Source organism: Siphateles boraxobius, unplaced genomic scaffold (genome assembly GCF_051911475.1).
Source record: "Siphateles boraxobius isolate OS27281-9 unplaced genomic scaffold, OSU_SipBor_1 66, whole genome shotgun sequence".
Classification (NCBI taxonomy): Eukaryota; Metazoa; Chordata; class Actinopteri; order Cypriniformes; family Leuciscidae; genus Siphateles; species Siphateles boraxobius.
The window spans coordinates 23,331,305-23,358,447 of record NW_027509193.1 but is presented as its reverse complement, the minus strand read 5'-3'; the positions used below and the strand labels follow the sequence as shown (position 1 = coordinate 23,358,447).

Below are 27,143 nucleotides of genomic sequence, written 5' to 3'. Positions count from 1 at the left end.
TAAAGATTTGAAGAAAAATAATTACCCATGCACAGACCAGTTAAACTATTTTTGACTAATGTAATAAACTTGACTCGGCAACAAATATGTAGGCCTAACAGTTTCTGTTTTCAAAGCTTATACTGTTGTAAATTCATATTTCTCTTCAAGATGGTTGTCTGAATTCTCATTGGAGAACTTAAAACTTTGTATAACTTCTTATGTCCAGCACCACCTGTTTAGAGATACATGAATCAAAAGAGCTACCATTATGTCCCCATCTACATTAATGAGACGAGAGCGCCCTACTTTGTCGCGTCGCTTGTAGTGGTAGTGGTAGATGATGGGTGATGGGTGAAGTGGGTGTGTTCATTCCCTGCATTCAGTGCGACGTTTCTCACTAACAGTTTAAGATGGCGACCGTGCATCTCAGGATCGGGGATCTGGTTTGGTGAGATAACAAATTTAACTTTTTACAATTTAATTTCCCGTCGAGATTGAATACCTGCTCGCGCACGTGGAAGACAAATGATCGTGGCTGCAATCAAATGTTTTGTTAAAAATCGAGCATATGGCCCAGTTCATGTGTCGTCAAGCCAAACACTGAAACACCCAGAGAGCTTAGCATGCACGCTAACGATTACTTTCCATGCTTTTTTGGGGAGGAAAACACGTGATCTTAGTGTGTTTAACGCTACAGGGGGGTTTCATCTTACTTTTAACTGTGTTTTTATACGAGTACGGAATATAATACAAGTTTAAGTGCAGTTAAGATGGTTGTTTGCTGATGGGATCGAAACGGGTTACGCTATAACGTTACACTAGCTAGCTAGTTTCGAGGCACGATAGCTTTCTTTTAATAAAACTCAATCGAACCACGGTCATTTAAAAAACTAATTTCTCCTCTCAATATATTTTCAGGGGTAAGCTTGGACGCTATCCACCTTGGCCAGGAAAGGTGAGAACTGTTCATGTAAACGATTGAGTTGAACTTGTTTTTCCTGTGGTCAACTGTTGGATGATACACATAGAGGTCGAACCAACCGGCTGTGTTCAAAACCTAATTAAACCTAGTTTTTGGTTGCTATTAATCCAACCAAAGCAAAAATGCTTCAAATTAAACGTTCAAATATGTAAATAAATTATTTTATATGTAGGTAGCTTAAGATACAGTTACTGAATCCATATACTATTGTGGAGAATGTGTTTGGTTGTGTTTATTTACTAATTCCCAACCATTGTGTTTTCAGGTCGTCAGTCCTCCGAAGGATCTGAAAAAGCCAAGAGGCAAAAAATGTTTCTTTGTCAAGTTCTTTGGGACTGAAGATCAGTGAGTAAAAAAAAGATGATGATGATAGCCATCACTTCCTCTTGTTTTGAGAGGTTAAACCAAGCAGATGTTGACTTTTGATATGTGTTGTCATTTTAGTGCCTGGATTAAGGTAGAGCAGCTGAAGCCGTACCACCCCCACAAAGAGGAGATGATTAAGATAAACAAAGGCAAGCGCTTCCAACAGGCTGTTGATGCAGTTGAGGAGTACCTAAAGAAGGCCAAGGGGAAAGATCAGGTTAGTATGTTCACAAATTTAAAGGTTGGGTAGGTAATTTTTTGGAGAGATTTGTTTTGAAAGCATGAGGCATGATCCTACCCTCCCTTCAGAGCACTCTACAAAGCCACACCTCCTCCAAAACACATGAACGCGCACAGCAAGGAGCAAACAAAATTGTCACGAGAGACTGCGTTAAATTACCTCGTCTCAAAGCATATAACATTACAATAATAATGAACATAAACAACTTAGAGTGCTCTCTGACCTGTACTGTAGATTCATTTCGGCATTGATAGTGTTGCCATTTAAATGCATAGTTTTGATTCACAAACCACTCCGAGTATAACGTCACGGGTTTCCGTCTATTCCAAATTACAGTAGTTATGGTGTGAACTCAGCATAAGCTCGTTGTTTTGGTTCAGGAGGAACTATGGCTGCTGTTTCGGTTGCAGTGCTGCTTGGTGACTGACATCTGTCTAACTCATAGCATGAAATGCGTTGATGACGTGTGATGTCTTGGCGAGGAGGGTGCACGGCGGTATGAAAATACATACTTAGAGAGGCAAGTAGGGCATCGTATCAGACCGAATGCAATAGTTGGACGAACATTTTATGGTCCTACGCCTTCCACAGACGAGATGTAAATCAGTACATTTAGACCACTTAACTTAATGATTGCTATCAGGATGTGAAGAGACTTTCAACCAGCATAACAAAAACTGTTACTGGAACAAATCAACTTCCCTGCCTGGTAAGACCTGTTTCCCCCTGGTATTTTGATTGGTTTTCAGTGATTCCATCACGAGTGGTCTGTGGGACGCATACCTGAGGCTGGACAATAATTCAATATTAATATATATTGCGATATTTTTTTTTTCCCGATAACGGTGATATGATTTTTAAACACATTTTCGATATTTCAATATACATAACAGCATTTGTCACTGACTGAAGTTAGGCGCGCAGCCGTCAGAAAGAGCGGAACACAATTGGCTACTTTCGTGATGACGTACACCACAGACACGCAGCCAGTGCTCAACAATAGTAGGCTGATATCCAACGCGGCAAGTTTTAGCTGCAAAATGAGCGCCCCTGACCGCAATACAAATGTGACATAACAAGCTTCCACAAGTGAGGAACTTGACAGAAACCACTGACAGAAAAAGAACCACTGACAGAAAAAGCGTCAGTGTCAAGCCCGTTTCACATGTACTGTTTTTAGTGCGTATGTGCTGCGTGTGCACGCTTTCACACTGCACGCGGAGTGCTCCGACTTGTTTTACGACTTGTTTTAAAACATTTATGTTGTTAATAAATAACAATAAATTGTTGTTGTACCAGCAACATCTCCAAGTTTTGTTTTTCACTGTAGAAATCTCAAATGTCTTGATTTGCCAATACAAGAGAGTACCGGCACAACACTATATGTATAATATCACATGAACACTCAACACTAGATTTTAATGTGTTATTTGCCACACCACAGTACAAAATTATAAAATGACAAACGATAATCAATTTCTTCCTTTGGAATTAAAGAGAAGTGCTTTGTAAACATCCAGCATTTTTCTTTTAAAAATAACAAATTAAGTCAATGACTGCAGGGCTCTTTGATTGAAATGGATCACAAAATGATTAAGTGTTTAGTTTGTTCTAAATTTATTTTCAACCTGAGGTAGAAAACTTGATAACATGAAAACAACATCTTGTTGGTATTTGACTTAAAAACAAATAAAGGGATAATAAATCCCAATGAAAATAAGAATAAACCAAGTATTTGGCTCTATTGAATTAAATGTAAGCTAAATATTAACTATGTATTTCTTTTAAAAGAAAACAAATATAGTCCAAATGTTATCCACTCCAATATGATTGTACTTATTTTAATACTCTTTTTTTTAATTATTAATCCAAATTTTACATGTGCCTTTAGAAAATCATCTATTATAATCTCATTATTTTGGTTTGTTTGAAGTTTAAGTAAAAATTATAGAAAGAAACTGAGAACATCTCTCATGCAGTGTTATTAATAACTGAAATGCAGTTAATTGGTAGTCCTAGAAGTATACACGGCCCTGATCTTATGTTAGTGTTTTACACCGGGCATATTAAAACTACAAAGCCTAACATTTACAGGAGAAAGCAATAGGATATTAAGTTAAATGTTCACTGACTGAAACTCTTGAGAGCACGTCACATTCTGTTTTCCATAGACTTGCGTAACCAAAACATTCCGCTGTTTTTTTGTTGTTGTTTTTTTACGTTGCACTGAAAGCTGAAAGTTGCACGCCACGTTCTCCTTTTTCCAAAGCGCTAGGGCGGTTGCTCTCCGGGGGCGTCTGTCGTTGCTGTGTTGGTTCTTGTCACTTGACCTAAGGTGCGCTTGCGGCATTATGAAAAGTAGAGATCATTTTATCTCGATGCGGCGCGCACGCGCTTGGAAAAAACGAGCGCGTCGCTTCCCTTATGAACGCGCATGCCGCGCGCCTACATTTGAAATAACGAACTTGAGCGCGTAAAAGACGCGATCTGTGAACAGGCCCTTAAAGCATTTTTCGGTGGAAATAGAGCGTCGCTGCTAGTCCCTCTGGTATAACCTTGTTTTCATTTAGTACAAAAGTTCCGTTCCATGCAGAACACTCGGTGTAGCATAGTCTTTACGATTAATTAACCGTGACGTTTTAAAGCGCGGTTAATTGTGAAATCCGGTAATCGTTGCATCCCTAACCGGCACCTTTTCCCACTTCAAGCACTGCAAGTGTTTGGTGATCGCAGACGGAATTGGCAAATTAACGTTAATGCAGAATTTCGCAGAATTTTACATATTTGGAATGAAATTCTGTTTTTGTGTGGGAGAAGAACGTATGTCTGGGGAAAATGCAGACGAACCAAATATGGGTGACACAACCCCTCCCGTCATTTCAGCTGCCTCTCCCCCTTCAAAACAATGAAAGCATGGCGAAGCGGCTCTTCAAGGCTCTGCTTTCGTCGGCAAAAAAGTTAAGAAACTTGAGGGCTAAAGCCCTCAGTGCCGAGCAGTTCCCACGTGACTTTTATGTAGTGTTTCCCACACATAGACTAATTTTTGGTGGTGCGCCACAGAATGAACGTCGGCCGCCACATTTTGCGTTTAGTTTTTTTTAGTTGAATATCCTTTCCCTGCTCTCCTTCCGTCTCTGTCACACTGCACGAGTGAGACCGAGTGTGTCCGAGAGCGCGCTCGACAGTGTGCAAGAGCTTATATAAACTAATATAATTTATTTTATTGGACAATTTAAAGCTCATAGCCATTAATATTTTGTTGTTACCTGAAGTACTTCGATTGCAGTGTTTTCATGCAGCATTTGTCCTGTAAAGTGGTAGGCTCAATGTGATGTTTGTTACCTCAATAAATTTAAGGTCATTCCTGTTTTATTTGTGTACATTTTAATCATGAACATTAAAAGCACACTCTTTTTACGACTAAAATAACAGTAAAGGGGAAAAATAAAATGAATTCCCAAAAATTAAAACGGAAAAAAAGGAATTTGCAAAATTAAAACGGAAAAAACTGAATTTAGGAAAAAATTCAACGGAATTTGAAAAAAATTAAACCGATTCCATAGGGCCCTACTTAACTATGAGTGTAAATGCAATTAACATTTAAATTATCATTTTGTTATAGTTTTTGCTTGAACATGTTAAACATTTCTAATCATATCTGTAATACATTTAAATTTTGCAAATTATAAAGCGTTAAAATATATATTCCATTTACTATTAAAACTAGTGTATGAAATGGCAAATGAATATATTATTACAAATTATATAATTGAATTTTAATTTTGTTAGGGTGCATTACCGAAAGACTCCAGCAGGTTTCATAGACTTGGCAAATTCATTTTTCAGAAGATTGTAGGTACAGACATTTGTTGTGGCCGTTCTTGGCATTTTATATTGTTCATATATTGTTCGATATCGGAATTATATAATATATAAAATTTGATATAAATTTTGATATAAAATTTGGGCATTTCGTCCAGCCCTACGCATACTGTTTAGTATTAAATGCTTTTCAAATGTGACCACTGTTCGAATTTCCTCAAGATGCTCCACTCTACAGTGAGCAAGATGCTCACTGTACATCACTTTTGCGTGAGCACACGATTACTATTGACTGAACGGCCAGTGTTATGCAGATTACGAGTGATTGGGAAAAGATGAAAATAATAAAAAAGCAGTAACAATTTCACCCTTAAATTACCTCTGTTTTGGTAAATTCAGTAAAATTTGAATCGGTGTGCTTTCTCACAACACGTCCCACAATGATTACGTATCAGGCGAGTAGGCAATCTTTTGTGGCTGTTTGAACACGTTCTATCACATGAGCCTCTACACTACCAAAGCAATCTGGTTGAATTTGTTGAAAGTGGACAAGTTTAAAATGTTTTAGACTAATTTATTTAGCACCGCCCTCTTGTCATAGTATCTTTATACCAGGTGTCAACCAGGCCTATAAGAACCACATGGTCTGCTGTTTTTATTGTTAAAGGGGGGTAGTTTGCTCAAATTAAAAGGATCATTTACTCACCCTCATGTTGTTCCAAACCTTTATGACTTTCATCTATGGAATGTAAAAGTAGATCTTTCGAGAGATGTCTCCTTTTTTGTCCATATAATGGGTTTTAGTGAGCACAAAGTGTTTAGTTACCATTACCAACATTCTTGAGAATAACGACTCTCGACACCAGTGTGTAACTGTTAAAAAGCATATCACGGAGACAGTATGCTGTTGTTTTCAAATAAACATTAACAGTGTATAAATTTCACTGTAAACAATGTTTTGAACAGAATGTTTGCGTTTAGTCAAGTTCCAGTATTAACCATACTTTGAAAGTGCTTTTTAATTGGATGGTTAATTTTGTAAAGGTACACTTATTTGCTTTGTCTGGGATTACCTGTGAATCAAAGCGATCAGATCACAAACCTAAATCTTTATTTAATGTTGTCCACTTGTTATGATTGACACCCAGAATGCATTGGTACCAGGTAGGTCTGAATGATTAATTGAAAAATAATCGAAACCGAAATTCAGAGCCTATAACCGACGTAATTTTACCATGTCGGTTATTTCGTTTTTTTAATCCTATTAATATTTCCGCCCACTGTGTGTTAATGTACTTTCCCCTTAAAACATATTACCGCGTGTGTAGTCAAGTAACTCCGCCCCGTCCAGTCTGCGACATTGAAGCAACATGAGCCCCTTTCACACAGCGCGTTGATCCCGGGGAATTGCCAGAACAAACACCTTCTGTGTGAACGCAAACACGACCCGGGATTGATGCCAGGTTGGGGACATAGTAACATTGCCGTGTTCAGTCCCGGAACGCGCGATGTCTGAAGAAAAGCCGTAATCAATGCCGTGTCGTAATGATGGAGCTAAGCCGGGATTGTTCGCCAGCGTGAAACGGTTCGTAATGCGCTAGTTTATGATCGAATCAGAGAAAAAAATGCACAAGCGTGGTTTCGAGACAGAAATCGCAGCTCATAAGCAAATAGACGCCGCTGGGACATCTCACGTGTCTTTGCGGGTTGTGTGTGTCTGTGTGAACGCACTCTCTTGATTCCGGAAAATCACTGGCAGTGTGAATGAACCAAAGTCGAATGAACCAAAGTCAAACGAACCCGGGTCAAATCCCGGGCCACTTTATCCGTGTATTTTCCGTGAAAGCGCGGGAACTCAAACACTTGAGTAAACTCAGCAACAGGAGCCGCTTGTACCAAAGAAACACGCGAAAAAAGAGAGAGACTGACAAACGCCCAGCAATAAGTGCCTCCACTCCACAAAGCAGGTTTCGATAACACAAGCATTTACAAATGCTACACAATATGAAAAGGATTATTTTTTTTAGTTTTTTACAAGTTATATTTTACTTTTTTTAGATTGCAATAATTTATTTTGTTTACAAAAATAACTATTTTCTACATTTTTAGGAAACTTTCTTTTTACATTAAAACTTAATTACTTTTTTATAAGACGTTTTTATTTCAAGCATTGTATGCTTTGTTTGATTCAATTGTTTGAAATATTTAATAAGTAAGCATTAAAAGCTATCTGTGTGTTTCCTTATTTTAGAATCACAAAGATAGGATTATGCATTCTTTCATTAAAAAAAAAACCGTGAACATATTTACAGTATAAGCCTTGCCAGTGACACAGAGATTTTTTTTTTAAATCGTTCAATAATCGTAATCGAGGTAACTTGTTCGATTAATCGCGATTATGATTTTAGCCAAAATCGTCCAGCCCTAGTACCAGGTGTAAAAGGGTTCTTTGAAATTGTAGGTAGTAGAAGTGTTTCAGCTATAATTGCTCACGTTGCATATAACTTTTTGTTTTACAGACACACTCTGATGACAAAAGCAAGTCAGATAAAGGGCGTAAAGCAGCTAAACCAATGAAGATCATTGAAGAGGATGATGAAGACGCCTTTAAGGGTGGCTCGTCGGACAAGGTTGGGAGATAATGCTTTACCATTAAATGGTACTGTGGAGGGCAAGGCTTAGATCATACCCTGACTTTTTTTTTTTTGGTCAGCTTCACCAAAGTCCTTTGCTAAGGCCATTTGCTGTTGCACCTGCTGTGGAGTCAGGTTACAATTGTATGTTTTGGTATCGGATTTGTCAAGTGGGACCCACCGATTCAATGAGCCCGATGTCATCTTTTGCAGTGCGACCAATGCATCCACCTTGTCGGATTTTGACTGGGTAGAGATGCAGCTATTTTAGGGCTTTGTTTCATGAGATAAAGCCATTCTGTACACAAGGTGAATGTGTCTCTCTTTCCCTTAAGGAACAGACTGATTCTGACCCAGAGCCATCGTCTGTACAACGGCTGGTCGCTGGAACAGTATCAGGATTCAAATGGGAGAGCAGTGTAGGTTACATTCACAGTTTGTTTCTGCACTTTTATGGGTTCTTCACATAAAATACCCTTTTTTTAGTTAGCAGTAAGACTTATCCACGGTTGGTTGATGGAGTTAGGTGCAGTCACAGCTGTGAATTTTCATAGCAACTGCACAAACACATCCAATAAGGTTATTTTAAGTCACTTAAATGAGCTGGTGTGAAAACACCCTAATTTTTAAAGTCATTACATCCTTCACTGTATAGTTGCACCTTCCACCATGTCACTTCAATTAGTTGCAGATTAAACGGCTCTCAGGTCAGTAAGTCTCTTTGGAGAATAGTTTCCAATTTAACTCTCTTCCATTATAGCCAGTAAAGGATGACCCACATTTCCATCACTTTCTGCTCAGCCAGTCTGAGAAGGTAAGGAGAAAATTTTACTGGGATGCTGAATGATTTTCTAGTTAGTGCAACCTTACCCCTGTCTCTTGCACATTGCACAAAATGGCTGCTCTAATAATCTCTGAATAATTCCCTCCCCCAAACTGCTTCTGGCGATGCTATTTGGCCAAATCTGCAGCATGGCAGTTGTACTGAATTTCTTACTTATCAGAACAGAGTATGTTGAGCTTATTGGTTGACCCTCTAATCATGAGCTGACGTGTACTTCTTAACCTATTTTTGGCTATGGTTTTGAAGTCATGTGTAAAAGGTCTTTTGTCTGGGCTGTGGTCAGGGTCCAAAATGAACACTTGTTATTTTACTACAGAACTCCACATGGCTAAACATTTACACTTCCAATTTGGGGTCAGCGAGATGTTTTTAAAATGCTATAATTTAGCAAGAGCACATTAAATTGATTAGAATTGACAGTAAAAAACATTTAGAATGTCATAAAAGATTTCTACTCCATATAAATGCAGTTCTTTTGAACTTTCTATTTATTAAAGAATCCTTAAATGTTGATAAGAAATGTTTCTTGAGCAGAAAGTCAGTATATTGGAATGATTTCTGAAGGAAAATGTGACAGACTTTTTATAATAAATTACTTGTTAAAATATATTAAAAAAGAAAAGTTTCACAATTTTACTGAAGAGAAGAGACTTATTTCAAAAACATAAAAAATAAATAAAAAAAAGTGACCCCAAACTTTTGAATAGTAATATATAGATTCACTATTGTACATGAAATATCTCTCCTGAAAATTTGACACTTTGACATAAGGGACCGTTATGACCACAATTAAAACCTACGTAATTAAAACCTACGTAGTATGACCCTAGGTAATACAAAGTTGTTAACTGCAACCAAAAAGTGGGATAGTTTGTTAACAGACCACCAAAACAATACTATGAGAAAGAAAATCATGTTTTTTGTGCCACTGGAGGTGTGAGCTGTTCACTACAGATATGCAAGAAATTGTGGCCAAATATACTTTTTCAATATACAAATATTCAAAATACATGGGCAGTAAGTATTTGTCCATATGTGTGGCAAAAATTAAATTTTTGACCGTGGCGATGGTTGAACAGTTTGTTACAGGCTAGTGTTTAATTAATTGATTCGATTTGTGGGGGGAGGTTGTTTTCAGCCAGCAGAGACGCCCGGCCAAGTTACTCTTGTGCTGCTGTTCATGTGCCAGTTATACTAGCAAACTGTTTAAATGACTCTTCCTTTCCTCTTGAAATTTCCTCTTCAGAGAAACATTTCTTTCTTGCTTGTCCTTCTGCCCTTTTGCTTTCAGGCGCCACAGTCAGAACAAATTGATCTTACATTTATATCTCCAAAAAGGAGACACTAAGATCTTAATTGCCTGAGGCTTTTCTCAAAAAATGTTCATGTTGGCTGTGTCAGCCGTTTTCTTGCCCTGTATAAGTTTCAGTTAAATGGAAACGGAGCATGTGGCTTAGCATGATAACTTGATTTTCAGTTCCTAACACTTGCTTTGCTCCTGGCTCTCACATCAGATATGGCAGTATGAGCCGCGTGACATGACAGCAGAGGATAATATAAGTGCAGTCCTTACAGGAAGCTGGCAGAGTAATAAATAACATGCATTTAAGATCATTTGTGACTGTTGGGCCAAAGGGCTTCCACCTGGTTTTCCTTCCCTGGCTCTCTACTGGGTGTTTTCACCTTAGTTTGTATCTAGGATCCTTTGAGTGCAAGACTTTTTGCTCTTTCTAGAAAATCTGAAATGAATGTTGAATTGACTTTGATTTACAAAAAAAAACCTCCCCTTTCCTTACAGCCAGCTTCGTCAATGGAGCCCATCACCAAGCGTTTAAAGATAATCGAGGAGGTGAGCACTGCCTAGAAGTTCACAGCTTGTGGTTTCTTCAATAACCTGATATATTGGCCTGCTAGAATTGCTTAGTAATTGTAATAATGTTGTGTTTTATTTTTGAAAAGGACACAAGATCAACATCTATTCAAGCAGCAGACAGCACAGCCATCAATGGCAGCATCACTCCTACAGACAAAAGGTAACAAAGAATCATATTTTTAGTGGTCTGAAAATTGGGCCGCATTGAAATGAAAAACTTAGAAATAAAGGTTTATTCAGGATTCTGTGCTATTTTAGGTAATTGATGAATTTTCCAATTAATTGTGATCAGTAGAGCCGCGTTTCCATTACAGGTTTGCGCAAAACTTTGCAAATTATTTTCTCAATGTCAATAAAAAGAACTTTTGCGAAATGGTGCCGTTTCCATTAACTCATGTTATTCAACAACTTTTTTTTCTTTTTCTCGCTCTCATGATAAGTCTTTCCAAAAATCATTGCAAAGGATGTTGGTAGGTTTACGTATATCCCAGCCAATGTACTAGCCATTATTGTTAATCGAAGGAGACGTAGGTGTGTTATCCATGCATTAATGGCAAGGAAAGCCCCTTACACTTGGGAGCGGCACATATGAGGTATTTCTCCCTCCTATCTGCTTCACCGTCTTGATAAATTGTGGCATTTCTTTGTTTAGAATCCAGTATTCCCGTAATTCTTTTGTCTTTTATGAGTTTTAATAAAGAACGGTCTCGTCTTCTGTCCAAACATCCCGCACCTTCTTTAAAGAATGATCAACTTTGACGTACGCCAGGTGACCTGTAAATGCGAACAAAAAACTATTCCTTTTTCGATTTGCCTGAAAAACCACCACATGCGAACGTGTAATTTTTTTTTGTTTTTTGAGATATATGGGAGTTTTTGCGAAATATACGTATTTTCAATTTGCGCAATTTGAAGGGTAATGAAAATGCGGCTAGTGTTATTTGAATATTTATACACTAATATTTGTTCATTAATATTTTGAATGAGCTTTTATTTTTAAATTTTCGGTTTATTTTTGTTTTAGTAAATTTTTTTGTTGTTGTATTTTTACTATTCAACTAGGCTTCAAAGCAATATTTCTAATTTTTAATAATCAACTTTCTTTCAATTCTTATACTTTTTCAATAAAAATGTGAATAATTTAACAAAACACTGATCGCTATCTTCATTTCTTAAAATCCCCGGACCTGTTTTCAGTTTGTACAGAGTTTCCTGTACTGCTGATGTGTTCTTCTGAGCCGTGTTTTGATTGCATGCAAAAACAAGCGCGCTACACAACAAGTGTAATCTGATTAATAAATAAATTACTCTGAGCAGGTTCATTTTAGAGAAAATACTGTTGCCTGAATCTGAAACTTAAGTTAATTTTCTAATTAAACTTCACTTAAATTGTTATACTGATAGTACCTATGATGTTTGTGATGTAGTTTTTTTGTTTTCTAAACAGGATAGGGTTCCTTGGACTAGGACTGATGGGAAGTGGTGTGGTTTCTAATTTGTTGAAGATGGGACATGTTGTGACCGTTTGGAATCGCACTGCAGAAAAGGTACACACAGAGGGGCTTAAATATGGTCGCTTTCTGAAGTTACATCAAGTTAGAATGTTTTTTTGTTTTTCATTCTGCAGTGTGATTTGTTCATCCAAGAAGGTGCCAGATTAGGACGAACGCCTGCAGAGGTTGTGTCCATGTGCGACATCACGTTTTCCTGCGTATCAGACCCAAAAGCTGCCAGAGATGTAGGTCAATGTTTGTAAATGGCTCTCTTTGTTTTCAATCTGTCAAGCTGCTTTTCTTTGGTTTACATATACAGTATTATTTCTGTTCAGCTTGTGTTGGGTCCTAGTGGAGTCCTACAGGGAATCAGACCAGGCAAATGCTATGTGGAGATGTCCACTGTTGATCCAGAAACCATCACAGAGCTCTCACAGGTAACCAACATCATCCAGACGAGTCAGTTACAGACTTCCTCCGTTCATATCCTGACAAAGGTTCATTTGAATCTGTAGGTCATCACATCCAGAGGCGGCAGATTCCTAGAAGCCCCAGTTTCGGGCAGCCAGCAGCTTTCCAATGACGGTATGCTGGTCATTGTTGCTGCAGGAGACCGTAGTGTTTATGAAGATTGTAGCAGCTGCTTCCAGGCAATGGGGAAGACGTCTTTCTTCATAGGTACTACCAGCTTTCATTTGTGGCGTGTGGCTGTATGAGATTGATGTTATGTGATATTAACTTTGTCCTGTCCAACAAAGCAGGGGAAGCAGGAAATGCTGCAAGAATGATGCTGATCCTTAACATGGTTCAAGGCAGTTTCATGGCAACCATCGCAGAGGGATTGACCTTGGCGCAGGCCACAGGACAGTCACAACAAACATTCTTGGATATTCTTTGCCATGGACAAATGGCAAGCACGTTTGTGGACCAGAAATGCCAGAGTAGGTTTACTTTTAAATGTTTCAAAGATTCTACTAAACATAAGTGATTACAATGACGGATTTTGTCTGTATGCTAGTCATTTATAATCGTAGTTGTCACAGAGTTACTAGTAGTTATGAGTTAAAAGTTGCTTTCTTTGAATCCTCCTGCCTTTAACCATTTTCTGTAACGTGGTGCTGCTCGCAGACAGTAGCATTTAGTCTCAGCCAAATGCTGCTATTTAGTCATCCATTGCAAAAAAATTGTAGCCTGGCTAACATCAGACCGAGTCTCATTGAGACGTCGGTCCTGGAACCACATGTTCATTTTCACGTATCTGAGGAGTGGTTTACGAATAGCCAGAGCCGTTTATTGGGTGCTACGAATGTCCTATCAAATCCGTCTGTACGTAGCTCATAGCCAATCGTTTCAATTATACCAGATGATGTATGTAGAGCGACAGAAATTAGACGAGGAAGAAGACGATGGGTCAGAGATTTAACTAAACTACTTAAAACAATATCTAAGGCTGCATCGGAAGGTAACTTCGCGTCTGCTGCCATGTTGGATCCATAAGTATAAACAAACTGCTTCGGCGTGTGGCATAGACGTCGTCATCGTCTTGCTGCTCCCTCCCCGTTCTGTGATTGGTCCCCTCGCTGAGGCGAAAATCTGGTCGATGGAATCCAGACTGCCTAGCAGCATGAAGAAAATCGCGCTGCGCGCAAGGCAGCATGGGGAAACCCAGGCTAAAAAAATTGAGGAACATTCCAAGACTATTAGAATCTAGATGCAACACTGACAATTTAACCTTTGGAACTATTAAATTAGGCTGTCACTAACAATTATTTCGGTAATCGGTCGATTATTTTGATGATAAATCAAGTAATCATGTCGGTGCCGATAGCCTCGGGGGCAAGTGCGCCGATATGTAGCGCCGCTGCACTTCGGGTGACCGGAGTTTGAGTACTGGCTTGTTGACCTTTCCAGATCCTGTTCCCCCTCTCTCTCTTCCACCTCACTTCCTGCAGGGCTTAAAATATTCCGGCACCATGCTGGATTTCTGGCGTGCGGCCGTGAGGAGAAAAAAAAAAGGGAACTTTCATGCGGTCTAATATTTTCGAGTTTCTCTCCACCCACCCCCCAAAAAAGTTCAGGCTCCGGATTTTTTTAAATTTTAACCCCTGTTCCTGTCTAGCTACTGTCCTATCCTAATAAAAAAAAGGCAAAAATGCCAAAATCAAGTAGTATTATTTTTATTTGAGGTTATCAAAATACAACCAAGCAAAGACCTAAGCCTTTAAAATGACTTAAACTACATATATAATAATGAGGCATTATTAATACATTCTAATGTACATGATGTATTATAACACATGCCTGCAGAGGGCACCAGGGTGATTGTTGTTGTTGCACCTTACCCAGCAGATCAAATCCAAATGACATTTAATTAAAATGTTTACTTAATCTTTCATATTTGGCCACTTCTTTACGATAGAAATACCACAGCCACTGTAATTTCTTGAACAAGAATATGTGAACATCAAAACATGCAAACTCGGAGCGAAGGTTTAAACTTTTATTTTGAAATCGCGATGAACATTTAGCATTTTTAGAAAACTATTGATCTATTCTCCTGTGTTTGGGTAAGTTTATAAGTGATTTACCTTACAAAATGATGAAGTGGCACACATTGCATTCCCAGATGAACGTTATAAGCAACCTAAACTCACAGCATATCCAGAGATGGAGTTTGAGACGCACTCCACGCATATAAATGATAACAGTTGATGTGGAACAGCATTTACTGTGAACGAAGCCGCTCTGAGACGCACGTAACCTACACGCATATAAATGAATAATAAACCTGCAGGGCATATTTATTTAATTAAATCACAGCTTTTGTGAATTCACAGTAGCACAATGCTATAGTGTGGTTTTTAAATGGTTTTTATACGGTTTTTATACGTCGTGTAGCCTTAGAAAATGGTCTAATAATACGTTTCATGGATTCTCGTCTGTGGAATGCTCCACTTCTGGTATTTTGGGGGTTACTCGACACGGGTAAATTGCAATCGAGGATTTGTTTTAATTGAGTACTCAAATTTAATTGAGGAATCGTGACAGCCCTAATAAAAACTACTAAAAATGACCTTATTAATTTAACATTTGATTGCTTCTTTGCAGATATCTTGCAGGGCAACTTCAAGCCTGATTACTACCTGAAACATATTCAGAAAGATCTAAGATTAGCCATTTCAATGGGAGATTCAGTAAATCATCCAACACCAATGGCAGCTGCTGCAAATGAGGTAAGACAACATTTGGTAATTGAATGGATTATTTTGGACTGTCATCTGTGAGTTTATTGGATATTTTATTGTGCTGCTCATTTTCCCTATTTTTACAATTCGATTACCTTTTGTTGTAATCTAACATTCACAAAGTTCATTTTGAAAAGCACCAATAATTTAACACGCTTAAATGTAATCATTAGCTAATCTCCAAGTGAATATCCTTTTAGTGGTTTTTTTATTATATTATTTGGTGTAGCAGTAATATTGAATTAAAATTTTTGCTGTATATCAATATCAACCATAAAAAGACCATTATCTGCTTATCGGTAAATAATCAGTGGCATTAAAACCGTAAATGTTTTCTCGAGAACTAAATGCAATTTCTGCGTATACTTCCATTAAAGTAATGTATTATTTCGTACTTCTGCAGGTGTACAAGAGAGCAAAAGCATTGGACCAGTCGGACAATGACATGTCTGCAGTCTACAGAGCTTATATTCACTAATCCTGTAGATGTGCTCTATGTCCTGGACCACAAACCTCACCTACTTCTTTGTTCCTCTCCCTCTGTCTTTCTCTTCTCTGCTGATGAATTTCTTTTGGGCACCAGTGATATGTTTTCCCATGTATAATGGGATGTCTTTAGCAGCCTAATCTGAGCATTGCACTGACTGTAATATTGCTGCACGTACGCTCAATGGGAGGTTATTAAACTCCCTGCGAATGATTATTTTATGATAGACTGTGCAGTGTATTATATCCGCATTTTGTTAAGGCTACTGCATACAATGCAGTGTTTGAAGAGGCTAGGGTTTTATTAATCATTCATATCTTTAAAAATTAATTCCCTCGTAATTTTCGATGTTCAGAAATCTGTAAAGTATGAAGTTCTGATCACAAACAGACTTGAGGAGCACGATGAAGATAAAAGCCACTGCATTGCCTTAATACCCATATAAGAGAGATGTATTTATTTATTTTATCTCTAAAGATCACCATCATGTCAGGTGCAATTTGGCTGTACAATTTTATTTAATTTTTCTCGTTTTTGGAGGTCCCCTGTTCACTAGTTAATGATTTTTCTTTTTATTGCCTTATCAGAATTATTTTTTTGTTTGTTTTTTTAAGTTGGGTGTGTAACAGTAACTTTTCATTTACAGTGAAGTTAATCCTAAAAATAGATTTGAGTGTTTTCCAGCTTGGCTACTTTAGGGTTGCATTTGTATCACAGATCTTTCAACTGGGCTGTGAAATAAAGTTTTATTTTTATTTTATTCGAACACCTTTAAATTGGGCTTCTCCTATTTTGTCCAAGCCAGTCATCTGGCAAATTGATATGTTGCCTTTTGATTTTCTTGTCAATTTTAATTTCCGATATGAAAGAAAAATGTAAAACAGTTTCAAGTATTGCTGAATTTTACTCCTAAATTATGTTTGCATTAGTTTATTTTAAGTGATATTACAAGACATAAATTCAGTGGCGTATAATTTGGTAATTTTGGTATTTTGTTTAAAATTCAAAAAAATACAGGGTGATTTAATTTTCTATAAATTATTGTTCTGCCAAAAAATTACTTTTATGTTTGATTACAGATGAGAATTTTGTGATTTACTAAGGACTCTGTAAGATTAAGACGTTGTATATATCCCCATGAAAGGGTTGGGTTATTTGAATACATGAATAACATGCTTTCAGTTTGACTCTACTGAATTTATTAATCATGGTGTCTTAATGTAGGCTGTTCTTTTGTCTTAGCTAATGGGTTTATTTACTGTAAATGGTTTGATTTTTGTGGCTTAAACACAGTTGGTAATGACATACTGACAACTTGATTCCAGTTGTGCAAGAAAGGTATTGGTATTATAATCAGAGTTATTTATGATTTCATGTAAATGTGAAATTTCTTTTCTTTTTTGTTTGTGCGGTCAACTGAACCCTCTGAATAAACAAACCGAAAGTCCAACTTTCATGTCCATATGTTGTTTTTTGTTCACAAATTACTCTTAATAACAATAATAATAAATGCCATATATATATATATATATATATATATATATATATATATGCAGTATTTGATCACATGTAATTGGATTACAATCAGATTACAAAAAATAAGTACTCCTAATCAGATTGTTACATTTGAAATACTTTTAATCGGACTATAGTTACTTATTATTGATTGCATATTATTCACACAATGGCAGTAAATAATTTGTTTTAAATTTAAATATTGACTTGACTAAATATTGCTTACAGTATACATTCAGAAAGTCTTCTATTTTTGTAAAATTGCACACAGGCAATAGTCATGTGGGCATAATTACATGGAAAATCGAGAGGCCACAAAGCATTTGACCACTGGATTTACAGAAATCATTTTACTTTTAAGAAGTGTTTTCTCAACATTGTATATCGAATCAACTCCTGACGAGCACGTTAATATTTGAATTATCACTCAGTAAGTCATTTATAACCATATTGCTATGTCTTTGGGGAGGCTTTTGTGTTTCAAACACATTTTTATTTTAAGCGTTTATTTTTATTATAAATGTATGCAATTTCTTCACGAGCCCCAGTTTGGGAAAGGGAAAACCTAACTTATGTTTAATGCACTTCATGTTGTTGGGAACAAAGAATGGAATATTTTCTTTCTCTTTGTATTTATATATCAACATGTTACACGATTATCTTGTTAAATTCAAGGTTAAAATGTACTCTAAAATGAATCAAAAAGTAGTCCGATTATATTAACTAAAATATTGTAATGTAATGGATTACGTTACGAACTACAATTTTTGTCACGCCATTTGGAATCAACACTACAAAAATGCAGTAAAACTAAGTCAAAACAAATTAAACTGCAATCCCATTACGTAATTATTTAATGTTTTTAATTTACAGAAATAAACATTCAATTAGATTTTGAATAAATTGAAAATCATCCAGGCTCCAACCAATCCTCCACAAGCCGGAAGATTTCAAGGTTACACAAACCGGAAGTTTGGGAGAAGGAGGCGGTGTCAATAGACTAATTGTTTATGTGTGATCGTCTAGCTCGTCACACTAAATAGCTGACTGCTCAGGTCATTTTTAACAGATTTTGGAAAGCTTTATTAAATTGTAATGCTCGGAGCAGAGCTATCCTCTATGTCTGAATTAGCGAAAATGACCGCCGCAAGTCAAGCAGAGAGGACTGTGCTGGTGAGAGATTTATTTGTGTTTAAAATACATGGACCAGATGCATTACAGAGATGCGAAGTCGTTATGGTTTTATTTTGAACAGCCATATATTCAGCTGTAGATTTCAGGTGCGCTGCAGTTGCATATGTACATATTGCTTTACGATGCAGACTGAGGTTGTTGGAGCAATTTTGCAGCACAGCTGGAGGGACAAAGTTTAAATCCATCCCAGTGTGAATGGTTAAACAATCGCAACAGTGATTTGTTCAGCCTTATCATTGCTCTGTTCAGTTTATCTATTGATATCGGTGTGCTGCTACTGACCACTGTATCATCTCCCAGTAATGCAACATAGCGAGCGATTTGGCAACAGAATTAAATAAATAGTTCGCTCAGAAATTGTTTACAAACCTTCTGTTGTTGTTGTTGTTTTGGTTAAAACAAATGTTATGCAGAATAGGAGCCTGAGTCGCCATTGACTGTCACTGTATATAAAAAAAAAGATGCAGTGAAAGTGAAGGATGACCGAGGGTTTTAGTCTCCATCATTCTGCCTAACATCTTTATTTTTTGAGTTCCACTAAGGAAAGAAAGTCATACATAATGAGGGTGAGTAAAAGATGACAGAATGTTCATTTTTAGTGAGGCAAATTGTGTTTTTAGGAGGAGGAATTTACTTGGCTGCTGAAAGAAGAGGTGCATGCAGTGCTGAAACAGCTGCAGGACATTTTGAAGGTATCTTCAGCCAAATAGCCTACGACAAATTAATTCTGTATTATTGTGCAAAACAAAGTACATTAATAATAGTGTTTGTGTGATTTCCCCAAAGGAGGCTTCAAGGCGTTTTTCAGTACCATCACCAGGTCTGGAAGGGCAACTGAAACAAGAGAACTTCATTCTGGGCAGCTCAACGTAAGATCCATTAAATGTGTCCACTTTGCTTGGTTTATGTTAGATTTAAAGAATACAATAATGTATGGTTAGTTTTATGGTAATGTCTACATTTGAGGATGTGTACAACACCGTATAGAAATACTTTTATTATTTTTATTTCATTAGGATGGACCAGGTTAAAGGAGTCTTGACGGTGCAAGGGGAAGCTCTGACTCAGGCTGTATGTTTAACAACATCATGGAAATGAAATCAGCTTTCAGCCGAAATGGCTGTTTTGATTCTTGTATATTAATCAGAGTTTTTAAAATGTACGAGTCTAAATTCGTCAAAACGTCAACTTGACGTCAACCAGTGGAATTGCAAAGACACTTGCAATGCAGTTTAGTTCATTACCTCAGTTTTTATTGTTATTGTATAAAAAACATTTCTTTGCAGGATATTAATATAAAAGTTGCTAAAAGCAGTCAAGTCTTGCATTTTGCATTCCGAGATGATAAACAGTGGAAATTGCAGCAGGTAATGTTTCTTTCTCCCTTGGTTTGATATTATTCTCTCATAAAAATATCTGTTAAAACGCATTCTGCCTCTCCTCAGATCCAGGATGCCCGAAACCATGTGAATCAGGCCTTGCAGTTACTAAGCAGCCGTGATGAGAGTTATCACTTTAAAACTGGGGCTGAAGTCAATAAGGTTTGTTTTTCACCTGTAAAAACATCTAGCTGTTGAATTTGCATGCCACTAAATGTTGCATATTGTTGTCCAGAAACCAGATTCACACAAATCTACAGTCTTTACAATGGCACGCACTGAATAAAGGTCCTAGATCACATAATTTAACAAAACTCTTTTTTTTTGTCTACTGAATTTTTTTTTAAAAGACGTTGCGTCAGCTGAACAATCGGTATGTTGTTAAACAACAGTATGAACCGACGCACTGTCCTTCAATCCTTCACAACCTTGTTTTCATTCCAGCCTAAAAAAAATGGCACTACCTAAAAATGTTTTTTGAGAAAACAAAATTTTGTTAACTTTATTCTTAAGTTTAAAAAAGACGAAAATAGCAGTTAAGAATAATTTTATTTCATGAATTCGGCCCCTGGTCTCCTTAATGTGGTTCTTATCTGCATAATTGAACTTTCTCATGAGTAAGTTTGAAGGTGTTGTGCGCTACAGGTTATTCAGGAATAGGAATTTCTTGCCTTACGAACAGTCTTAACATTTTCACTGGTATTGTATGTGAAGTACGATTGCACTTGGCATCATTTGTTTTTCAGCTCATGGATGCGATAATGCTTCAGTTGACCCGAGCCCGTAACAGACTCACGACCCCGGCCAGCATGACTCTTCCTGAGCTCGCAGCCAGTGGCCTGATGGTTCGCATGTTGATCTTCAACTATTTAAATGTGGATACTCCATATGCTGTTATGAACATTTCTCCTGTTCTTTCTAGAAAATGTTCACACCTCCAATGCCTGGGGATGTGATGGTGAACTTCTATATCAATCTCAGTAAACTGTGTCTGACGGTGTATCAACTACATGTGCTGCAACCTAACAGTACTAAGGTATCAAGCCATCTGAAAATAAGCACTAAATATGAAAACAACTAGTTTGCACGGCTTTTACAGTAATGCTTAACATGAATGTCTGTTTAAAAATGCATAATCATTTTGTTTTCTGTTAGAACTTCAAATCAGCAGGAAGTTCTGTAGTGCATAATCCAGGAGCGATGTTGTAAGTGCTTATCACATTTCCTGTTTTCATGCTGCAACACTAGCAGTCAGTCTCATACAGTATCATAATGTGTCATTCTGCTCTTTTTAAACAGTCTGTTTGATGAAGGTTTTACATCAGTTTCTCTTATTTTACTTTCTCCTCAAGCGAATACAACAACACCAAGTTCGAGGTGAGCCACATCCATAAGGTGGAGTGTGTAGTGCCGTGGCTGAATGACACACTGGTGTTTTTCACCATTTCCCTGCAGCTCTGTCAGCAGCTCAAAGATAAGGTGGGTGTGGCCTGTTAATACGGGAACAAGTATAATCTCACCTGCACTGTCACAATTTAAGAACATCGCAAAGTAACAGAATGACATTAGATAAGGATCAGAGACACTTGGCAGTTTAGAATTTGGGCTGAACGATTATGGCAAAAAAAGAGTAATTGTTGATAATTACCCTGATATAGCTTGTTTTCACATGACGTCACGTCACTGCGTTGCCATGACGATACATGCAGATGGAGGGCAGGAAGTGATTTTCTATATTTAGGAATCACTATAACAAACTCAAAATGCCTATGTTTTCCGTCGTTTATGGTTGCTCAAATCGATCAAACCACGAGGAGTTTTTATCGTGTGCCAAAATTTGTTGTTCATAAGGGGGGAAAATACAAGAAATTGACAGAAAAACATCGGAAAAATTCCCTTGCAAACCTACGTCTGCGGTCGGGAGGAGCCGAATGGGAAAATGCCCGTGTGTGTCAGTGATCACTTCGTCAAAGCTGAGTTAATACAGCTTATGTGTCTGTTTGTGCAACGTACCAGTCTTTGAACTTTGTAAAGTCAAAGTATGTCTGTGAGACGAGGTAGTTGCTGATATCTACCGCCTCAATGGCAGGCAAATATTTCAATTCAGTTGAAAATCGGTCCTCTTCATACGTAAGGATCACGTCCAACATATGTTTAGATTTTTTGTTTATATATTTCTCTTGTAATAGCGTCTAAAGTAGTACAGTACGGACTTTCCTCCATCTCGTCCATTGCGTTCTTCACTTCCTGCCCTCCATCTGAATTTCGCGCGTCAACACAGTCATGTGACTGCAAACAACCTATTGTAATCACATTTTTAACAATCCTTGTAATTCTATCAATATTAACAGTAATGGTAATAATAGGTAAATATTTGCAAATAATAATATTAATAGATATATTATCATTTGCTATTATTACTATTACTGTTAAAGATTAAGAATTTTGATAGAATTACTGGGATAGTTAAAAATGACCAACAATGATTTAAGCATGTTTTTGAGTGAAATGTGTCTGGTGGTGGTATTTCTTCAGCATTCATTTTAGTATGCCAGTGAACATAAGTCAAACATTCAAAACCATTTGAAAGTTTGGGGTCAGAAAAGTACAGTAAAAACAGTAATATTGTGAAATATTATTACAATTTAAAATGTGTATTTAAAATATAGCACTTTAGGTTTATTGGCAAACTTTACAAACTTTCAGCTGTTTGCACTGAACAAATCAAACTAAAGTAATTGAAATGGCTCAACAACAAATGTTTCGAGTGGTCTCCCCAAATTCAACTAAAAATGCAACTTTTAAAGATTCTCAAAATGATTCAACCCCTTCATTGGCATCTTAGTACTTAGTACTTACTTAGTACTTACTAGAACACCCTTTTGCTGTTATGATCTGCTGCAAACGAGATGTATAACCAGACAACAACTTTGGCAGCCTTTCTGAGGAATTGTAGCCTATTCTTTTGACTTAAGCTGAGTTCACACAGAACAATTTAAGTTTATTTCCTTATCACGTCTCGCATGTCTAGTTGTGAAATGTAGTTTGTGGACCAGACAGTAGGTTTCGGCGATTCTTTCTTTTAAGTCATGCCGTGTGAAACCTCCTGTCGCCGATCCATCGTGCTGTGTGCACACACCAGCAACTGAATGATACCCCATATAGTCGTGCAGTGTGAAAAGAACAGTGACCCGACTACTTTGAAAATCGCTATATTTCTAAAATGCCGTCAAACATGACACTCAACAAACCTAACCAGTTCAGGTATTTTGTGTGTTCTAGCTCAAGCACACCAGGTGCAACTAATGAAGGCCTTGATTAGTTGCATCAGGTGTGCTTGAGACAACACCTGTTTTAAAGATTTGTGCTGTTGTGAGGGATTCTATTCGGGGGTTGAATAATTTTGATTACAACTGTGTGTGTGTGTGTGTGTGTGTGTGTGTAAATGTGTGTGTGTGTAAATGTGTGTGTGTGTAAATGTGTGTGTGTGTAAATGTGTGTGTGTGTAAATGTGTGTGTGTGTGTGTGTGTAAATGTGTATGTGTGTGTATGTATGTATATATGTATATATATATATATATATATATATATATATTATTATTATTATTATTATGAAATGTAATTTTATTCCTGTGATTGTGCAACTAAATTGTCAGCAGCCAAAAGAAATGAAAATCAATTGTAACATAAGTCTTTTACTGAACTTTTTGAGCAATTTAATATATCCTTGCTGAACAACAGTATTAATTGCTTTTAAAAAAATCTTGCTGACTCCAAAGTTTGAACAGAGTAAAATGTGGCTCTGTCCAGTTAAAACTCACTGGTTGTTGTTAATGATTGGCCTGTGATTTACCATTGAAGTTGATAGATTAATTATAATGATCAACCGGTGCAAAAAGCAAAGCAAACATTTTGCCACAATGGGAGCAGATCTGAATGGAATGTTGTAATCAATACTTCAGATTATCTAATGTTCATTTCTTTCCTTTTATTTGCAGATTTCTGTCTTCTCTAGTTTCTGGAACTACAGACCGTTTTAAGCTATATCTGACCAAAACTCTAGAGTGAATGATAATAAAAAATGATATAATTATTATTCTTTAGGATGCACTAGGAACAAAAAAAACAAATTCTGTGAACAAGTTCCATGAGATCTATTGTGAATTTACTATATGACCGATGTATTCATTTTGTGTGCTTCTTGTTCAGTATGCGTACAGCAGCAGAGATAGTTTGCCTAGTTTATGGACCGGATGCATTCATTTGAAACAGGCTCTTTAGATGAAGGTATTCAGTGATGTGTTTTTTTTGTGTTAATGCAGTATTTGTCATTGTCAGTGTTGACTATTTGTCAGTAATCTTGCCTATATTGAAGCTTACCTCATCTAATGTGTTTAGGTTTAGACAATACACAATGCTTTTGTTCTTATTTGTCACAAAGCCTGTGAAAATATTCCAGTTTATTTGTTGAGAGATCCCTTCAAACTTACTTTACCAGTGTTTATTACTTTTAATTCAGGGGCTTGTAAGTTTAACACTTGAACATTATTCATCTAATACCAGACACTATCATCAATGCAGCAAAGTAAAAGGCATTGAGGCCATTATCATATGCTTATAAATGTGCATAAATGACCAACAGTATATTTGCCACTGTGACTCAACTGTAGAATGATTATATTAACACTAAATGACAGATAACGTTGAAAGATGTCAGGGATTCATATTCCATTAAAACTTCACACATTCCTGAGGATATGAAATATTAAGTTTATCGATATTTATCTGATAATGTTCAGGGTTTGTGATTGTTACAGAAAGGGTTTATCTGTGTTGGTAGTTCATTTACTCTACTGTCAGCCTTGTATTTATTGCCACAATTTTATTTATTTCATGTTAAATGCACTTAATTTGAGTCCTAATTGATTTCATGCATGACAATTTGAATATTGCTTAAGTAAAACCTAAGCTATTTTAATGTATATTTCACGCTTAATATGGAATATTCTGTGCAATAAACATACTTTATGAACACTACCTTGCTCTTGTCCCAGTTCTCAAATGTTTTGGATTGAATTAACTGACCAATGCAATTGTCTAAAAGTACTAAGTATACAGCCAAATGAACATTTTATTTGCTCAATGCCATTGAATTTCACTGAAATGAATCGTTTAAATAGATTTATTTTTGGTTTACAAAGTCAAAATTTTATTATAAGGTGGTACATTGTAACAAAAAAAAATTACACAAAATATTCATACTCATTTTTCCTTGTTGGTTTCCATAAATAAAACCTCTGTTTGCCTCTTCTAAAAGCTTTTAGCAGTAAGGTAAACCATTTTAATTTCATGTAAGTTCTGTAATGATTACATTTCAGATTTAAAGTCAAGACTAAACAAATTCACTAAAAACTCAACTCAAGGTGGTGGGATATCTGGGATAAATTTCAGATTAAAGCTCTTTAAAAACAAGAAAATGTCAATGAAGGCTGTTTGTTAAGGGCCTGCATTCATTTCATCCCATGAATGTTGCAATAAAGTGCTTCAATAATATGCTTAACTAGAAAGCGGATCAGAAATCTGTAATGGACAAACGGAACTTAAGTCATGTGATGTCCTGGGTAAATATTAATAGCATTTTTACACAGTTGGGAAAAGTTTGGGCTTTTAACACACCTATAAGGAAGCATCTACATAAATATTTTCTTCCTCTATAAATTTACCTTTTCCAAGTATAAATAATGATTAGGTAGCATAAGTGATATAAAAGGCTATTCACATAATTGTTATTTTGTGAGTGATTTGAATGTAGTGGTTCCCTTCATTTCTGGAAAATCATGGCTCCATTCCCATATTGTCGATGCCCACCTTCTGTCTTCTTGGCTTTAATGTGGAAACAGTAGCTGTTACCACAATTGTCCTGACATGTATTGTTTCATGAATCTATAGATACGTTATCTGTGAAATTACACCAGTAGAAATCTGACCTTCTCATCGCAGCAGCAGCAACAACAGCAGCGGATGAGAACCAAAAGAACCAGCAAGAGGACCATGCCTATGAATATTTAACATTTTGTTAAAGATTCTTAATTATGTATCATCATTTCACTTTTTTTTTACTTAATTTAACTTGCCTATAAAGATGAAGAAAACGGCAAAGGAGGCAATGTCCCAATCTGACTGAAACATCTGCTTTGATTGTAGTCTTGAGACCACATCATTGAACTGGTTCTCAAAATCCTGTTGAATGTTCTTGTCCATGACTTCGGTACGAAGATTCCTAAATGAATGGAATGATATTAATTACATGCTGTTGCCATATATTGTGAAAACAGAAACTAAGAAAATAAAACCCAGAAGCCCATGAACTAAACCAACCTGTTCAATACACAAATGTAGGCTACTCAAATGACATCCTGAATAAACAGGAAGGTGTTTTCTATAGTCTTTCGTACCAAAGAAATGAGATTAACCACAACGAGAATATAAACTATATTCCAAACTTTAGAAGAGTGTATTGTGAATTAAGACATTAAACTAAAAGAGAAAATTACATGATTCTAGTCACGCCATTGTTTACTCAGTTAAAATCGATAGATTGAGCTCAAATTCATTCGCTTAACACTTTTATTAATCCTTAAATATTTGATCGTTCGCTTTTAAAGTAAGCAATTAATCTTACAATTACCAATATTATGAAAATCAAAGATCGCCCTTTAACCTCAGGTAGATTAATCGTACATAATGTAAAATAATTTATAATCGTCCTAATTCGCTTATTTCCATTTTCATAAATCGTCTTAATGTACCTTTTAGAACGATTCTCGATCGCTCACCTGTTTTGCTCTGTCGTGTTTCCGGGTTACGGCGCTACACCTGTCTGTCACTGTGCTGCTGCTCATAAAGGCTGTTCAGCCTCTGACATTATTTTGCGGAAGTGCGATGCTTGTACAAAACTACAGGGATCTAGCGCCAAATCAGTGGCCTTTAACGTTGACAAAATAATACACACACCACTCTACCTTCAGCAACTCAAAAGCCCTTTTTTGTAATATTTAATGAAATGTTCTAAGCATTAATAAAAATA

General features: G+C 36.6%; 3 protein-coding genes across 8 annotated transcripts; 2 read left to right on the top strand and 1 right to left on the bottom strand.

Moving 5' to 3' along the window:
• Positions 1 to 304: 304 nt before the first annotated feature.
• glyr1 (glyoxylate reductase 1 homolog (Arabidopsis)) lies at positions 305 to 17,418 on the top strand. 6 transcript variants are annotated; one of them, XM_077213062.1, is made up of 16 exons: positions 305 to 430; positions 901 to 937; positions 1,230 to 1,309; positions 1,409 to 1,547; positions 7,913 to 8,023; positions 8,362 to 8,445; positions 8,787 to 8,840; positions 10,669 to 10,719; positions 10,830 to 10,903; positions 12,191 to 12,290; positions 12,371 to 12,481; positions 12,572 to 12,673; positions 12,752 to 12,914; positions 12,998 to 13,177; positions 15,345 to 15,469; positions 15,885 to 17,418. In XM_077213062.1, exons 1-16 carry the CDS (start codon positions 393 to 395, stop codon positions 15,957 to 15,959), a joined length of 1,524 nt encoding a protein of 507 aa, XP_077069177.1. In that variant the 5' UTR covers positions 305 to 392; the 3' UTR covers positions 15,960 to 17,418. The 6 variants fall into 6 exon arrangements, with proteins under 6 accessions (XP_077069177.1, XP_077069175.1, XP_077069179.1 ...); XM_077213060.1 differs by having other exon boundaries at positions 12,995 to 13,177; XM_077213064.1 differs by lacking the exon at positions 8,787 to 8,840.
• A 1,007-nt stretch (positions 17,419 to 18,425) lies between these two features.
• rogdi (rogdi atypical leucine zipper) lies at positions 18,426 to 25,093 on the top strand. The gene is made up of 11 exons (XM_077213046.1): positions 18,426 to 18,656; positions 19,298 to 19,369; positions 19,464 to 19,546; positions 19,694 to 19,748; positions 19,964 to 20,044; positions 20,123 to 20,218; positions 20,803 to 20,901; positions 20,979 to 21,092; positions 21,212 to 21,261; positions 21,409 to 21,535; positions 24,055 to 25,093. The coding sequence occupies exons 1-11, from the start codon at positions 18,579 to 18,581 to the stop codon at positions 24,094 to 24,096; spliced, it is 897 nt and encodes a 298-aa protein (XP_077069161.1). The 5' UTR covers positions 18,426 to 18,578; the 3' UTR covers positions 24,097 to 25,093.
• A 144-nt stretch (positions 25,094 to 25,237) lies between these two features.
• Positions 25,238 to 27,009, bottom strand: smim22 (small integral membrane protein 22). Its single transcript, XM_077213047.1, has 4 exons — positions 26,893 to 27,009; positions 26,191 to 26,336; positions 26,044 to 26,111; positions 25,238 to 25,939 (listed from the first exon to the last, which is right to left on the bottom strand). The coding sequence occupies exons 2-4, from the start codon at positions 26,315 to 26,317 to the stop codon at positions 25,892 to 25,894; spliced, it is 243 nt and encodes an 80-aa protein (XP_077069162.1). The 5' UTR covers positions 26,318 to 26,336; positions 26,893 to 27,009; the 3' UTR covers positions 25,238 to 25,891.
• Positions 27,010 to 27,143: the final 134 nt, after the last annotated feature.

What these genes read in the sequence shown, in the direction of transcription:
- glyr1 (XM_077213060.1), top strand. Translation starts at nt 393, where the DNA reads ATGGCGACCGTGCATCTCAGGATCGGGGATCTGGTTTG. An exon ending in AGGATCGGGGATCTGGTTTG is followed by an intron (nt 431 to 900) that starts GTGAGATAACAA and finishes ATATATTTTCAG; the next exon opens with GGGTAAGCTTGGACGCTATC. An exon ending in TGCTCAGCCAGTCTGAGAAG is followed by an intron (nt 8,841 to 10,668) that starts GTAAGGAGAAAA and finishes CTTTCCTTACAG; the next exon opens with CCAGCTTCGTCAATGGAGCC.
- rogdi (XM_077213046.1), top strand. Translation starts at nt 18,579, where the DNA reads ATGCTCGGAGCAGAGCTATCCTCTATGTCTGAATTAGCGAAAATGACC. An exon ending in TTCATTCTGGGCAGCTCAAC is followed by an intron (nt 19,547 to 19,693) that starts GTAAGATCCATT and finishes TTATTTCATTAG; the next exon opens with GATGGACCAGGTTAAAGGAG. An exon ending in GTCAGCAGCTCAAAGATAAG is followed by an intron (nt 21,536 to 24,054) that starts GTGGGTGTGGCC and finishes TTTTATTTGCAG; the next exon opens with ATTTCTGTCTTCTCTAGTTT.
- smim22 (XM_077213047.1), bottom strand. Translation starts at nt 26,317, where the DNA reads ATGGACAAGAACATTCAACAGGATTTTGAGAACCAGTTCAATGATGTG. An exon ending in CGTTTTCTTCATCTTTATAG is followed by an intron (nt 26,112 to 26,190) that starts GCAAGTTAAATT and finishes AAATATTCATAG; the next exon opens with GCATGGTCCTCTTGCTGGTT. An exon ending in GCTGCTGCTGCGATGAGAAG is followed by an intron (nt 25,940 to 26,043) that starts GTCAGATTTCTA and finishes TCCACATTAAAG; the next exon opens with CCAAGAAGACAGAAGGTGGG.